This window comes from Nothobranchius furzeri, chromosome 2, assembly GCF_043380555.1.
Source record: "Nothobranchius furzeri strain GRZ-AD chromosome 2, NfurGRZ-RIMD1, whole genome shotgun sequence".
Taxonomy (NCBI): domain Eukaryota; kingdom Metazoa; phylum Chordata; class Actinopteri; order Cyprinodontiformes; family Nothobranchiidae; genus Nothobranchius; species Nothobranchius furzeri.
The window spans coordinates 58,326,053-58,339,825 of record NC_091742.1 but is presented as its reverse complement, the minus strand read 5'-3'; the positions used below and the strand labels follow the sequence as shown (position 1 = coordinate 58,339,825).

General features: G+C 41.0%; 1 protein-coding gene and 1 long non-coding RNA gene across 2 annotated transcripts in view; one reads left to right on the top strand and one right to left on the bottom strand.

Moving 5' to 3' along the window:
• The first annotated feature begins 2,548 nt into the window (after window positions 1-2,548).
• Window positions 2,549-13,773, top strand: part of rbpjb (recombination signal binding protein for immunoglobulin kappa J region b) — a 70,365-nt gene continuing 59,140 nt past the window's right edge. Inside the window, exon 1 of the mRNA XM_054747746.2 lies at window positions 2,549-2,752. Within this exon, the coding sequence (XP_054603721.1) occupies window positions 2,733-2,752 (20 nt within the window). The 5' untranslated portion in view covers window positions 2,549-2,732. The remainder of the gene's footprint in view (window positions 2,753-13,773) is intronic.
• LOC139063849 (uncharacterized) lies at window positions 11,063-11,992 on the bottom strand. Its single transcript, XR_011517174.1, has 2 exons — window positions 11,859-11,992; window positions 11,063-11,291 (listed from the first exon to the last, which is right to left on the bottom strand). It is a non-coding gene; the product is annotated as an uncharacterized lncRNA (long non-coding RNA).

Below are 13,773 nucleotides of genomic sequence, written 5' to 3'. Positions count from 1 at the left end.
CCTGTTACAAAAGTATGACCTAAACCAATCCAGGGCTGTGCCTGAAATGCCAGCCCAAGTGTGAAGTCATTCTTAGCAGCACCAACACTACTGTGACATATTTTCATGGTTGAATTTCAGCAAATTCAACTGTTGGCATTGTATTTTTTTAACTGTGTTGTGAAAGAGGAAAATAAATTACCTGTAATTTTACAGTGGAATTTCAGCAACCTCGACTTCCTGCGTTTTACCCATGGTTTTACCATAAAAATCTGTTTTTTTAATAGTGTATTCATTTTTATTTGAATGATGTTCCATATGTGCAGTATTTTGTCATTGTATTGTTTTGTGTCTGTTTCATCACATTGTATCATATCAATTTATAGGGAGCCTATCTGCTTCCGGACCATGGGGCTATAAAAGCTATTTCCAAATCCTGTTTGTTATGTGCCATGGATTTCACACATGTTGTCTGTGAGTTTTAAAGATGCATTTTGATGCCAAGAAAGCACTTATTTTTTTCAAATGATGTCAAAAGTGGAACCAGACACGAAGAAGAAAATGGCTGAGTTTAACAAGCTTTGAATCATTCTTCAAGGATGACAGACGGAGCATTAAATGTGGGGAAAATGCATGCAATCTTGTAGTCATGCTAATTATGAACATTTCCAAGCTGATAAATCTCAAAGTAAGTGACTTGTATGGTCAAAACACCCATCATTACGTTTCATTTAAACTGAAGTACAACATATGTGCGATCCAAGGCGTAAGGTAAAGCAGATTAGAAAGTAACTCTATTCGCCCCACTGACTTACAGTCATTATTTCATTCTTCCGGGGGCCCATGAGCCGACCCGAAAGGGAGGAGACTTGGGCTTTCTATCGCCAGAAAAAGGTTGGGGAAAATTAGCTTTTGTGCAAACATGTAGCTAACCTTAATTGCTCATTTATTTTAAGGTTTACTGAATTGCGAGAAATGTTGTGCTGAGCACTTTTGCAAAATTGGAATGTAGGGACTTTCAGGACCTTGGCTTCCTTTTTGGAGTAGGCTAATATCATGATTTTATTTTGTCATTATGACTTTTATTAGTATTGTTGTTTTTGCACACATTCAACACAGTGACATTCTCTGATATTGCTAGTGAACAGAAACCTGTTAAAACTAAAGGCAACACCAGTGCCAACAGTTAACATGACAAAAATGTTTGAGGACAATTGTGGTCAAATTTTTGTCTGAAACAAATATAAAAGCCAAATAGATTTTTGGGGAAAAAAAATTCAAGATCCAGGACCAGATGGAAAGAGCCAGTGGGTCTTTTATTTTTTGGCCCTTTAGACACATTTTTTCTCTGATGGGTTCTACATAGAATGAGACTTGGTAACAGAAACAAATGCCCCTTAGCCTGCCAGCCTATTTACATTTTTCAGATGAGAGTGCAAATGGTTTAAACGTTTTGTTTGACATACTATTGAATCTTGGACCACTTAGAATAAAACCAATTTTTTTTATTTAGTTTTGTTTGCTTCTTGTCTTTTTTTTTCACTTCAGCCTGCAGCCGAGAGCAGATCACACTTCTAACAAACAAAAGCTCTGACTTGCCATCAGTGTGGTCCCAGAGGTCTTCTCTTCTTTGAAGCTGGTTTAAACTCCCACCAGAAGTCACTTGTTAGGTGAACAAAGATGCCAAACACATTTAAATGAAAGCTGTGGACCTACATGAAGGTTTATGGCTTTGCGGCCCTTCCTAGATAAACAGGAATGGCCTGACCTGTTTGTTGTGGGGACGATTGAACACACAAACGCTTGGAATGCGCTCTGGCTTGGAGGGGAAACCGAGGCAGGCACACACAGGAAGGATAATAACGCCTATGCTAAATTTCCAAGCATGGCCATTCTAAATAATAGGCTCCCTTGTGCTTTTAACTAAGGTTTGGTGTGGAGGGTGGTCATGGGACTCCCCAATGTGATAGCAATGCACTAATCTGCCTTGTATAGCCCCTTCACATGTGTTCACGCCATTGTTTTCACATTCTAAACAGGGTGTGCAATGTTACCCAAGGGAAATGTCAATTTGCTCTGTAGAATATCTTCTGTTAATTTGTACTTATTTAAAGTTATATTGATATTAATAACAAATAAACTAAGTACACAGATTGTTTACAGATTAGCATTTTTGTAGTTATTTTTACATGAAAAGAATCAACAACAAAATAAGAACTTTTTATTACAGTTGTTGGAAAAAAGTTATTTACGTGTAAATGCTAACGAATATTCCTTTGGCTTCAATAATATACAGCTTTTTGTTATGAGAAGATTACAACACGTGTTTGAGGGCCTGGGAAACCGAGGATTCCTCGCCTTTATTGTTTTTCCCCTTTAAACCTATTCGGTGCTGTAATTTATTATCCGGTAAACACGTGGGAATAGTATTCCAACCCCACAAGATAAACAACTACTTCGCTTCACGCAGATCTCGCGAGAACCCGCGCGCTGTCAGTGTTCGCCTATTGTGAGAGTTTTCCAACTCTCGCGTTATCTCTGAAGTTTCCCACGCCTGTTGTTGTGGCGTCTGCCCCTTTTCGCTCTCTCTCTCTCTGAGTGTTGCTGTTTTCCACCGCCTCCCCCCGGTTTTCTCTCTGCCTCCCTTGTCCCTACACCTTCAGTCTGCTTCTGTTGTCTCGGCGGATTGTTCGGCTGCTGTTGGAGAGGAAGGATATCGCGAGTACTGGAGTTTTGGTGAGAGTTTGTGGAAGATGGCGCCTGTTGTGACAGGGTGAGTCTGAGGTTCGGGGCTGGCGGTGGGAGCTGAAGAGCATAGAAGTTATTCAAATGAAAATGCGTACTTTATACTTTCTATAATCTAGCATATGTGTAGTAACGTGTTTCATCCTCAAGTTTAGTGAGCTAAATCTGGGTTTCCGCCTTAACGTGTGTAAGTGTGGGTATATGTCCCCCCCTCTTTGACCAGTTATCGTTTCTTGCCTGTGCTGACTGTTGCTGCAGTGTTTTTGGGTAAGCTAGCCCCGGCTAAGCGTTACTTCACCCCCGGTGGTCTTTTCTGCCAGACAACGGCGCTCGGTTAGCTTGTTGACTAGCCCTGCGATCTAAACACAACCAAAGAGGCACATTTCTATTGAAATACCTCAGCTCCAACATATTTCCTTACTCCAACTCTCACGCAATTAAAGGAAAATCCACTACCCTGTATTTGTTTTCGTTAAACGTGCGCAGCAGCTAGCCAGTGTAGTGCCGAAGAAGGCACCCCTGCCGCGAAAGGCACCCCGTCGTGAGAAGCGCATATGATTACAGTTTGTTCATTAAGACATTACAAGTCAAACGTGACAGATTGATTTGTTTTGTTCATTTCTTTTAAGTAAATTATAGTATGTAGTCATTTAAATAAGATATGTGTGTGTATTTGGGTGCTTTTCGCGATAGGGAGTCGTTTTTCGGCACAACACCTGTCCGATAGTAAACGTTAGCTAGCGACGTAAAACCAAGGTTTGTGACTCACGAATCTCTTTAGTAGTATTTCAGAATCTGACCAAATTTAAATGAGCTTTGTTCGTCTAAAACATTTAGGTTAAAAACAACTGAAATCGCGATTTCAATCTCTTAAGATCCGAGTAGTATATTATCTGAAAATTCATTTTTTTGTGGTTAAGCTAAAAATCTACCAACAAAACATGTAGGAATTAAGCTAATTAATTCAATTTCATTATAATCAGTGACGTTTGTTGCTTATTAATTTTGTGAATCTAACTATTTTTCCTGATATTACTCTCCTTAGATTTGTTTATGCAACATGCTTGTTTTTGATGTAAACCCAGGCGTGCTGAAACTTTATTATGAACTCTAAGTGTTTTCAGAAGCCTTGTGATTTTTTTAAAATATATTTAATCCAGCAGCAGATAGTTTTATCTTATCCTGATGAATGCTTTTTTGTAATTTACCCTGAAAAAACTTCCCTTTCCTTCACAAAAACATGATACAATCTGGTTTTTCTTCCACCATGAGGGCTGTAATCTTCACAGACAGCTCAGTGGGTGACAGACATTTGTGAAGCTTGTTGGAGGTGTGTGTGTGTGTATGGGGGGTGGGGTGGTTTGCTGTTCATTTGGGGGCTTTCCAGCAGACCTGAACCGATTTTAGTTGGGGGGGTTGAGGAAGGAGGCAGAGGGGTGAGAGGGGGGCAAGCAAGAGGGCAGGAGGGTCAGGTCTGGGTGGCTGGCCACCTGTCCAGATGATATCTCCAGATTCATATGTTTTCCTGTGTGTGTGTGTGTGTGTGTGTGTGTGTGTGTGTGTGTGTATGTGTGTGTGGTTGCATGATTAAGTGAGAGGTTTAACAGAAAATTGAAGTGCCATAAGGTTTTTTTTAAAACAGTAACGGTTGGAAAGGGGCCTAGACCTGCTCGGCCCCTCCTTTATACCATGTGAATGTTATTGGTCTTACACGGGGAGGGGCTCCGTAACCACAGGGTTGTTGCTGGTATCCTGACTTAATTTTTCTGGGCTGCAGAAACATATCTGCCCACTAACTCAGTATTTTTTCCTCGCTCAGTAGCTAAATCTAACTTTGCATTGATGATGTTGTGTTGATGTGTTTATTTTTAATTTGCTTGAATTTTCGGGGTGAGAACGATAAATATAAGACTCCTATTATTCTCACTTCATGCTCAAGAAGTTAATTTGTTGACTTTTATTGTGAAAACTCATGGTTGTTGTGATGCATGGCATGCATACTGTTTATGAAGTTGTGTAGCTTGCAGGAAAATCCTAAACACTTAAAGGGTTTTACAACAATTAGAAAGAGTAAACGTGGCTGTTTTGTCAGAAATGTGTGAGTGAAAACAAACAGTGTTGAGTTTCTTCAGTCAGAGAGATGGATTGTGTAGCTGAAAGAGCTGCACTGTTCACCTGAGATGATAAAAGCATGAATCACTTATTTCAACACTGCCCTGTCTTTGCTGTGCCCCCGAGGGATGGGATTCCATTTAGCTCAACCCCCTCTTTATTCCTGCTACCAAGACAGAAATCATCTCAGCTCTTGTGTAACCATACCACTGAGCTTTTTGTTTTGAGACACATACCCTTGTTTCTGTAATTCCACGAGCTTGTGGTTCAGCCTCCTGGCCTGGGTTGTTTTGATCGGATCAAATGAGGGTGTGTGTGTTGCGGACAGAGTGCGTTTACCTACACATTAAAGCTGTGGATGTGCACGTGCATCCTTTCCCCGGGGTCCTCTCCTCTTCCCTGCCTCCTTTTATAAAAAGGAAAGACTCAGAGAGAAGCAGATGTCGAAGCGCTGACCTTTATGGTGGCAAAGGCTCAGATTAGAGTTAAAAGACAAACTGAGTTAACCCAACACACATGCGCGTGCGTGCGCGCACACACACACACACACACACACACACACACACTCCCCACTCCTCAAAGCAGTAACCTTATGTCCACCACACACACTTACACTCACACAAAGGTAAATGATAGTGTTGATATATGCTGTCTGATCAGCGTGTCATCCAGACCCCCGGCCCATTCAGTCAGATGTGTGAAAGTCTTCCAGGTGTGTGACATTTACTTCAGTATCTCAGTGGGCTGTGACTGGGATTGCTGAAAAATATCGATGGTATTTTATACTTAAAAAAATCCACAGTAGTGAGATGTTAACTCCTGACTGACTGCTGCTACTTCCCTCACCATCAGGGTTATGGTTGTTGGTTTAATTCTAATCTTTATCAGAGTTCAAGGCCATGGCTGCTATCACCTTGCTATTAGAAACAAGAGAGTAGCAGAGCACACAGAAGCCAGTGTTTTATGTACCCCCCTCCTCTGTTTTCTGTATCTAAGAGGCAGAGAGCAGCACAACGTGACGATTTTGTGATTTTAGGGCCACAGACAAATTATTACCCGAGTTCTCTTGTCCTCATCACATCCCTGGATGTCCTGCTGTTTCCATGTGGGTGCAAGCAGAAAGACCGCTGAGGTTTGATGGCCAGCCGGTTCCAAGTCAGTCCATCTTAGTCTAACCCATGTCACAAGAGCGACATGTTATCCAGGTGAACTCCAGGATTTAGAAATGGGGTTAAATCCAGACACTTTCACCTGACTCCACTGGCTAGACAAACCTGCAATCGGCAACATTTTAAAGGGGGTGTTAGGGTTGTGTATTAGCGAGAGTCTGGCTTTATGACATCACAATACAGGAGAGACAAAATTATATATTGTGATACTAAATCCAGATGATATTTACAATTTTTAAGACTGACTAATTAGAAAACTTGGACCAGCCTCTTCCAAGTCACATCCAATGTGACTTTGTGACAAAATTATGTGAATATGTGACAAAAATCCAACATCGTTAGATCTCGTTGTAGCAGGTGGAATTGAAAATAAATACAGCAAATGTTTGCATGCAGATCCTCAATAAAGGTTGGATACTAAGGATGTCCCAATACAACTATTTCGCTTCAGATAAAATATCAATCCGATAGGCTATCAGCACAAATTATACAAACTTTTACCTATTTCATAGTGTGAAATGTAGGGGAGGCTTGATTAAGTGATATTACTCAGAGAACAAAAGCCAGCAACAGGACGTATGAAAAAATGTACCAACTATTTATTGACCATTGGTTGTATAAATGTAAATCTTTAAACACAATGTTAACAAATGAATTAACAAATAATACATTTTAAAAACACTGAAAAAATATTTGAGTAAATAAATAAAAAGACATATTTTTGAAGTGCAAAGTACTAATTCAAGGTCACCTTAGTTATTTTTTACTCTCAGCTAATGGTAGGAATAGCCAAGGACAGGGACATAAGAAAAAAAAACACAATAATGTCTATTGACCAACTGCTCTAAGTTTAGTCTTCGAATCAGAATCAGCGGAGAAAGAAGACATCATGGTGAGTCGGCAGCATACCTCGAAAGTTTGGGAGCATTTTGCAAAGACAAAAGAGAGCACGTACATTGCAAAATCCACAAAGTGAAAGTCTTTTATCAGAAAGCAACTCATGGTGGAGAACGAAGAGTCACCTCTGGTAGCTAATTACCTCTTGTTAGCTGCTAACGTCAACAGAGTTACTTGTATATAGATGTCATAGCCATGGCGCTGGAATTTCAGCCGTAGCCTGAGCCAAGGTATGGGAAACACTGAGATGGCACATTCAAGTTATTGAGCTTGTTTGGTCAAACCAGACAGAGCCTGTTGAAGCGTCACACACACACACAGGTTGTCTTATTGCCTTTATTTTATTCCTTTGTTCCTGTTATGACCGTTTGTGTCCATCAGTCTGTGTGTTTCAGGAAAACAATCATGAGACACCCGGGGGAATAGAAATGCACATTTTTGCGTAATTTAGCTTGGCTTGCCGCCAATTTGGCACTCCTTATTCTTGGTCCTTTGCCAACTGTTCAAGTGTTCACAAACCAGATATACAGACACAGAACAGCTTGTACCTGCACTTTTCTTTGCACTGCACTTTCCCCAGCCTGGTAGCTCTTGGTTTTTTGATAACATCTGGTTGAAGTAACATGATGCCTGATAAAGTGGTTACATTTGAGCACAAAACCTCCGGAGCAGACATTTGTTTCCTCGTACCTCATCAATGTTGCCTTTGGTTCTTTGAAAAACCTTGCCAATCCCAGTTAGGGATGAGCCGTAACATTCTGGTGTAAACTTAGAATTGTTGTGGTTTTTGAAGAAGACCCTTGCGCCAAGTTTTATAAAGGCCAAAGTCCTCTCAGTGTTGTTGTTGGCGGCATTGATTTCACCGCTCAGCTAAGACGAGCGATACAGAAAGCTGACAGCGTGCAGTGGAAGGACGCATATTCTCACTGACCCTTGTTTTGAAGTCACTCTCTTCCTCTCTTACATATAATCTCCACTTCCAGAAGAATTTCCTCCCCTATTCTTCCTCCTTCACTTCCCCCTTTCCATTTTGCTGTTTGCAGTGATTACAGAACCACCAAGGGAACGCTGGTTTCTACTGCGTCAGCAGATTTTTGCCCTCGCTGTCGCTCTACATTCAGGATGTTTCATTCACAAAACAACCCCCTGTCTGACTCCTGTTTGCTTTCACTCCAATTCCGTGACCAAACTCTTCTCTTACATACTTCCTGCATTGGAGAAAACACACACTGACAGTTTGTTGCTGGAAGAGAGGACCAGAAAGATAAAGTTCTGCAAAAAAACACGAGCCATCATTTAATTCACTTGCTTTTTTGTACTTTGGTTGAAGCATATGATTTCCATACCTCTCGGTCATGATCGGGAGAGCTTTGAAACATTGTTTCTTGATGTTGACACAGAGTTTTCTGTCCTCAGACAACAACAACTCCAGGCCTCCTGGTACAATCACACAGGCTCTATATTTACACAGGATCTCCCAAGTTGGGAAAACCCCAAATGACACCACCTCCCAAAGCTGCGTAACAACTGCCACCATTATTGTGTTAGATAAGATGGGAGTGACATGCAGTAGGCAACCATAGTACATGTAATAAATGTGGTTAAAGCCCCAAGGCTTGTAGCGGCATCAAAGAACCACCCCCCTCCCGACCCCTATTGGCAGTTAATTTAGATTAAATCGTTTGTCTCAAATTAGCTGCATCTGTAAATGGAAATTTTGGTCTTTTTGAACAATCTTTCTTTGTAAAAGTTGCAAACTGTCTTAAACCTGGTTCACACCGAGTTTATCGTCCATCACAAAGGACTGGGGCTGGGGGTAAACGATTATTTTTAATCTGACGATTGTTTTATCGAATAGTCGACTATTCTAATGACTATTTAGACAATCTAATGATTATTTTTCTATTGCACAGTTAGTAAAAACCAAAAAATCCCTAATAAATTCCTCAAAAAAATTGATAAATTGTTACTGTAGTAGAATAAACACTACAGGCCTTCCATTTTGTATAACTCTGCTTTTATTGTGTTGCGGTTGGTTATGTTCTGGTGACGTGTAGAACTTGGGAGTGCAGGCTGCTGCCTGAGAGGTGGTTGGAGAGGGTGTGTCTCCATGCTGCTTTGTTTTGGTCTCTTATGTGCGTGAGGCGAGTGGTGTTACGACTCTTCCTGGGGAGTTTGGCTTGTGTGCAAAAAGGAAGGGACAATAACACTGGATTTAAAACTTAAAATGATGACCAGATTTATTTACAACTACAAAAACAGAAATCTTTCCATCCGCAGGTTGGGAATAATTAAACTAATTCTGCCTGTGGGAAATTAAAACAAAAGTGCAAATAACTAGGGATGTCCCACTGGGCAAAGTTTACAGGGTTCTGGACCAAAAAAAGGATCTCCAAAGGTCCAAACTCTAAACTGGGTGGTTAAACCAAACTCAAGGTGATATTTTACACTAAACCGAAAACCCACAACACTCTAAATGTAATAAAAGGGAGATCTGCACCACAAAAAGATGAACTCTAAACCAAAACGTAACAGCTTATCCAAACGCAAGAAGCTGTTAGCGAAGATGCTAACAGTAGCTTTACCAACGTTAAGTTCAAGTTACCAAGTTTAAATAAACCAAAAATACCCGGCAAACAGACCAGCACGGAGGAGAGACTGCTACCACAAAAACAGCTCTCCTAATGTCTGAAAGATATTATTACCCTTTATGAAGGGAGTAACGCTCCCGGTGATTTTCTACATCTGCGATAGAGACGAAGCAGCGCATCTGACCCCGGAAGTTGTTTTCCGTTGCCGGGAGACGAAGGCGGGCAAAACAAGAAAGGAATCTAGTAGCGGACAAACGTTGTTCCGGGTCTTCGGTATTTGGCGGAGATGTTAGTGAAGGCGGAGAAGAGGGCGAACTAGAGGAAAAACAGGCAGATTCTTCCTCTATTTACAAACTCCTGGGGATGCAACAAGTGAGTGTGGTGCATCGACTACCGGATCTGACGTCGACAAATTTTTAGAGTCGAGCCGTCAACGTCATCGAGACTTCGCTACAGCCCTACAAAGAACTGCCCCATGTTACACTGTTGCCCTGTTAGAAGACACATCATGCTTGCAAATCGGCGTAATACTGCCACCATGGCAGTGCGGGAATTTTGCGGCATTTGTTCTGCCAAACTTGCTAGTAATATTTCCGCAATGCTGGACTTTTGAATGCAAATAACATTGGTATCAGCTAATGCTAACGCATTGGCGCAACAGAGGGTGGGCTATGATCATGTGGGAAGTTACTGCCGAGCTCTGGCTTGCAACTAAGTTTAACTTTTGCTAACCAAATCGGTGGAGATGATAAACTGGAGTGATGGAGATCTCTGGGAGCTTCTCATTGTTAGAGCTGGGGCTTGTTATCATAGTAAAAAGCAAGTTGTGTCCAAGATAAATGGAAGTCTCCGGCAGGACTGATACTGCCCCATACCCCCTTTATACCATGCGCCGTGGGCTGCATGGTGGCGCAGTTGTTAGCACTGTTGCTTCGCAGCACGAAGGTTGCAGGTTCGAAACTCGGCTGTGGCCTTTCTGTGTGGAGTTGTGTGTTCTCCCCATGCATGCGTGGGTTTCCTCCGGGTACTCCGGTTTCCCCCACAGGTCACAACATGCCCTGTAGGTTATAAATTGTAAGTCGCTTTGGATAAAAGCGTCTGCCAAATAAATAAACATAAACATACCACCATTGCTTACTCTTTTGTAAAAACACATTACTGCCACAATCAAACCACTTATATACAACCTAAGGCTCCCCGGTGCCGGTTCGGCGTTGTGGCAACTTGACAACATTGTCCTCTAAAAGAGGCCTGTTTGAGCTCTAGAATGTGTCAAACTGCTCAATGTCGTGCTCTGCTGGGATACGCCAACTAGAGATGTCCCGATACAACTTTTTCACTTCCAATACGATACCGATATTGCAGCCTTAAGTATTGACCCATCCCAATATACAATTTGATACGTTATCAGCACATATCTAGGGCTGCAACTAACGATTATTTTCATAATCGATTAATCTGTCGATTATTTTTTCGATTAATCGATTTATCGGTTTGTTATTGTTTAGCTATTTAACCTATACAAGTGATGAATACATTTCAGTTAAGAAAAAGAAAAACATAAGAGAATTGTGCAGTTGACTGCAATCTATTTTATTGCACATGACCACAGTCAGCAGTGTAAAATGAGCTAAACAGTGCAAAATATCAGTCCAGAATAATTTTTTGGCATCAAAATATAAGAGGTAAATTCCATAAAAAATAATGTAGAATCTGGAATAGAGTTTGTAAGTGGTATGCATTGCTGGGGGTGAGTGTCTTGTTCCCCATGTAGTTGTCCATCGTTGCTTGTTTTTTTCTGCATAAGAAACACAAATAAACTGAATTAAGTACACATATAAAATAAAGCAGCACACACACTACAACACTAAATCAATATTACATTATTTGAATTAATTAACAATACAGTGATCATTTATTTTGACAAAAATGTGTTGTGAGGCGTTTTACAGCGTTAGATAGTAAAACAGCCTTTTAATAGTTAAAAAAAGGACTTTCTGAATTTCTCCTGTATTTAAAAATTGAAAGCGTACAACTATGCCGCGTTATATTCACCTGGACACAGCTCGTCTGTATATTTTTCTCCGCAGAGTTGTCCTTTTTTGAATGAGGAACATAGTTATGGGTTTGTGCCGTTTTTCTCTTAACGAGAACATTCTTATAAACAGACGTGCTGAATTTGGCAAGCGCATGATTCACAACACGGAGGAGATTCACGATTGCATCTAGTCAATCAGAAGTAGAACACCGTAAACTGACGCGGCAAAAAAAAAAAAACATGTTTAACATCCACTATAACGAACTCGGCTAAAACACTAAGTCCCAAATGTGATCTGCGTTAGCTTGTTTATTTTCTGTTACTTACCGGACATTCCTCTGCTGCATCAGCCCCCACGTTTTCGTCTCAAATGTTCACTTAGGGACGTCGTGCTTCCGTCGTGCCATGGTTTTTGCATATTTTGTAGGTCACCGGTCTTTTCAAGGCATCTAGTGAAGTGCTTCCATACTCGTGAGGTTTTTGTCCGGGGTTTCTCTTGTTTTGTCGCTTCTATTTTTCTTCCGTATTTGTTGTTGATCCGCCATCTCTCACAGCAAGATGCGCGTCAGTAACGTGATACGTCATGAAAACCGAGGGCACTTATTGGCTAATTTCTTCTTCTACGGCCCCACTGGTAGATCAGTGGCTCATTACTGCCACACACTGGCGGCAAATTTAACAGATTGTAACCGATGTCAGATTGTGGTAAAAAATAGACTTTATGCGGTAAAATATGATTATTAAACAACTAATCGATGACTAAAAAAGTTGTTAACTATTTTAATAATCGATTATAATCGATTAAATCGATTAGTTGTTTCAGCTCTACACAGATCATACATACTTTTACCTATTTTGTAGTGTGGAACGTATGAAAGGCTTGATCAAGTGATACTACTCAATCGGAGAACAAGAGCCAATAACAGTTAGTATGAAAAAAGGCTACTTTTTCGTAACCATTGGTTGCAAAAAATGTGAAACTCAACAGACTGCTTATATTGGAGATTTATGATGCCGTCCGATATAATCCGATACACTGTTTTTGGGCCGATATCGAATCACTTCCGATATCTGAACGGGACATCCCTAACGCCAACGTCACAAGCATACTAGCTGAAAAGCATATGTCATTAAAAGCTGACAGATGACAACCTACTCTAAGGAGAGGGAGATGACAGAAAAGAGAAGGCTATCGACACGCTCATGTCTTCTTTCCCGTGTTGATACTGCTACTGTCACACTATATACTCATCACTTGTTTTTGGCATCATTTCAATTTGACTCACAAATTCCTTCTAATCAAGCTCCAGCACAATATTCACAATATATGGTAACATTTACAAACATAATAGAAAATGACATCATGGCCGATACCCAGCATGTTTTAGTTGTTTCCCTAATCCAACACTCTTGGTTCACCTGTTCAGCAGCTCATCAAGCCCTGCAGAAGCCTGTTATTCAGCTGCTGATTAAATTCAGGTGTGTTGAAGCAGGAAAAATAGTAAAACATGCTGGATGCTTGCCCTCGGGGAAGGGAGTTGAGGATCACCGCTAAAGTTATGTATTCAAGAAACATGCATGCAGAGTTTTACCGAAACAGCTTCCTGCATGGTTTTCCCGTAAAAACAATGCTCTGACACTGAACAATGAAGTATTTACATGCTTACTTTAAATTACAGTAACTGCATCTGGTTCTGCCATTAGAAACATTCAAATGGTTTTTGAAAGAAGAGAAGTTGCACTGTCAACTCTGCAAAGTGTCATTACAGCAAATCCTGTTCCACGTTTGCAAGAAGCTGACGAATAAGACTCTCTCTTTGTCCCTCACCCATGAACCACTCGTGAGTGAGGGACAGAAAATGAGCGACAAACAGCCACATGGGCCGATGTGTCACATTATGTCTTTAACTCTTTTAAGCCCTACATCACTCCCTGGGTGTATTTGTGTCAAGACTAGGGTTGTCACGGTAACCGGTGTAGCGGTAAATCCCGGTAAAAAAGTTGACAATAATAATAACCGTCTTGTTTTAAAAAAAAAATTATCTCGGTGGATTACCATGGCTGCGGTGTAGGCGCGGTGACCCTTACCAGCCACCGTATCATCTGCTAAAGTTGCCGGCGGCACATGCGCACTTTGTTGTTTACGACCAAAATTTTCTTGAAGCTAAAGCTGAAATAATGGCCAAAGGAGGAGACGGCAGTGCTCAGGACATTTATTATCCCTCAAAGAAGACAAAGTGGG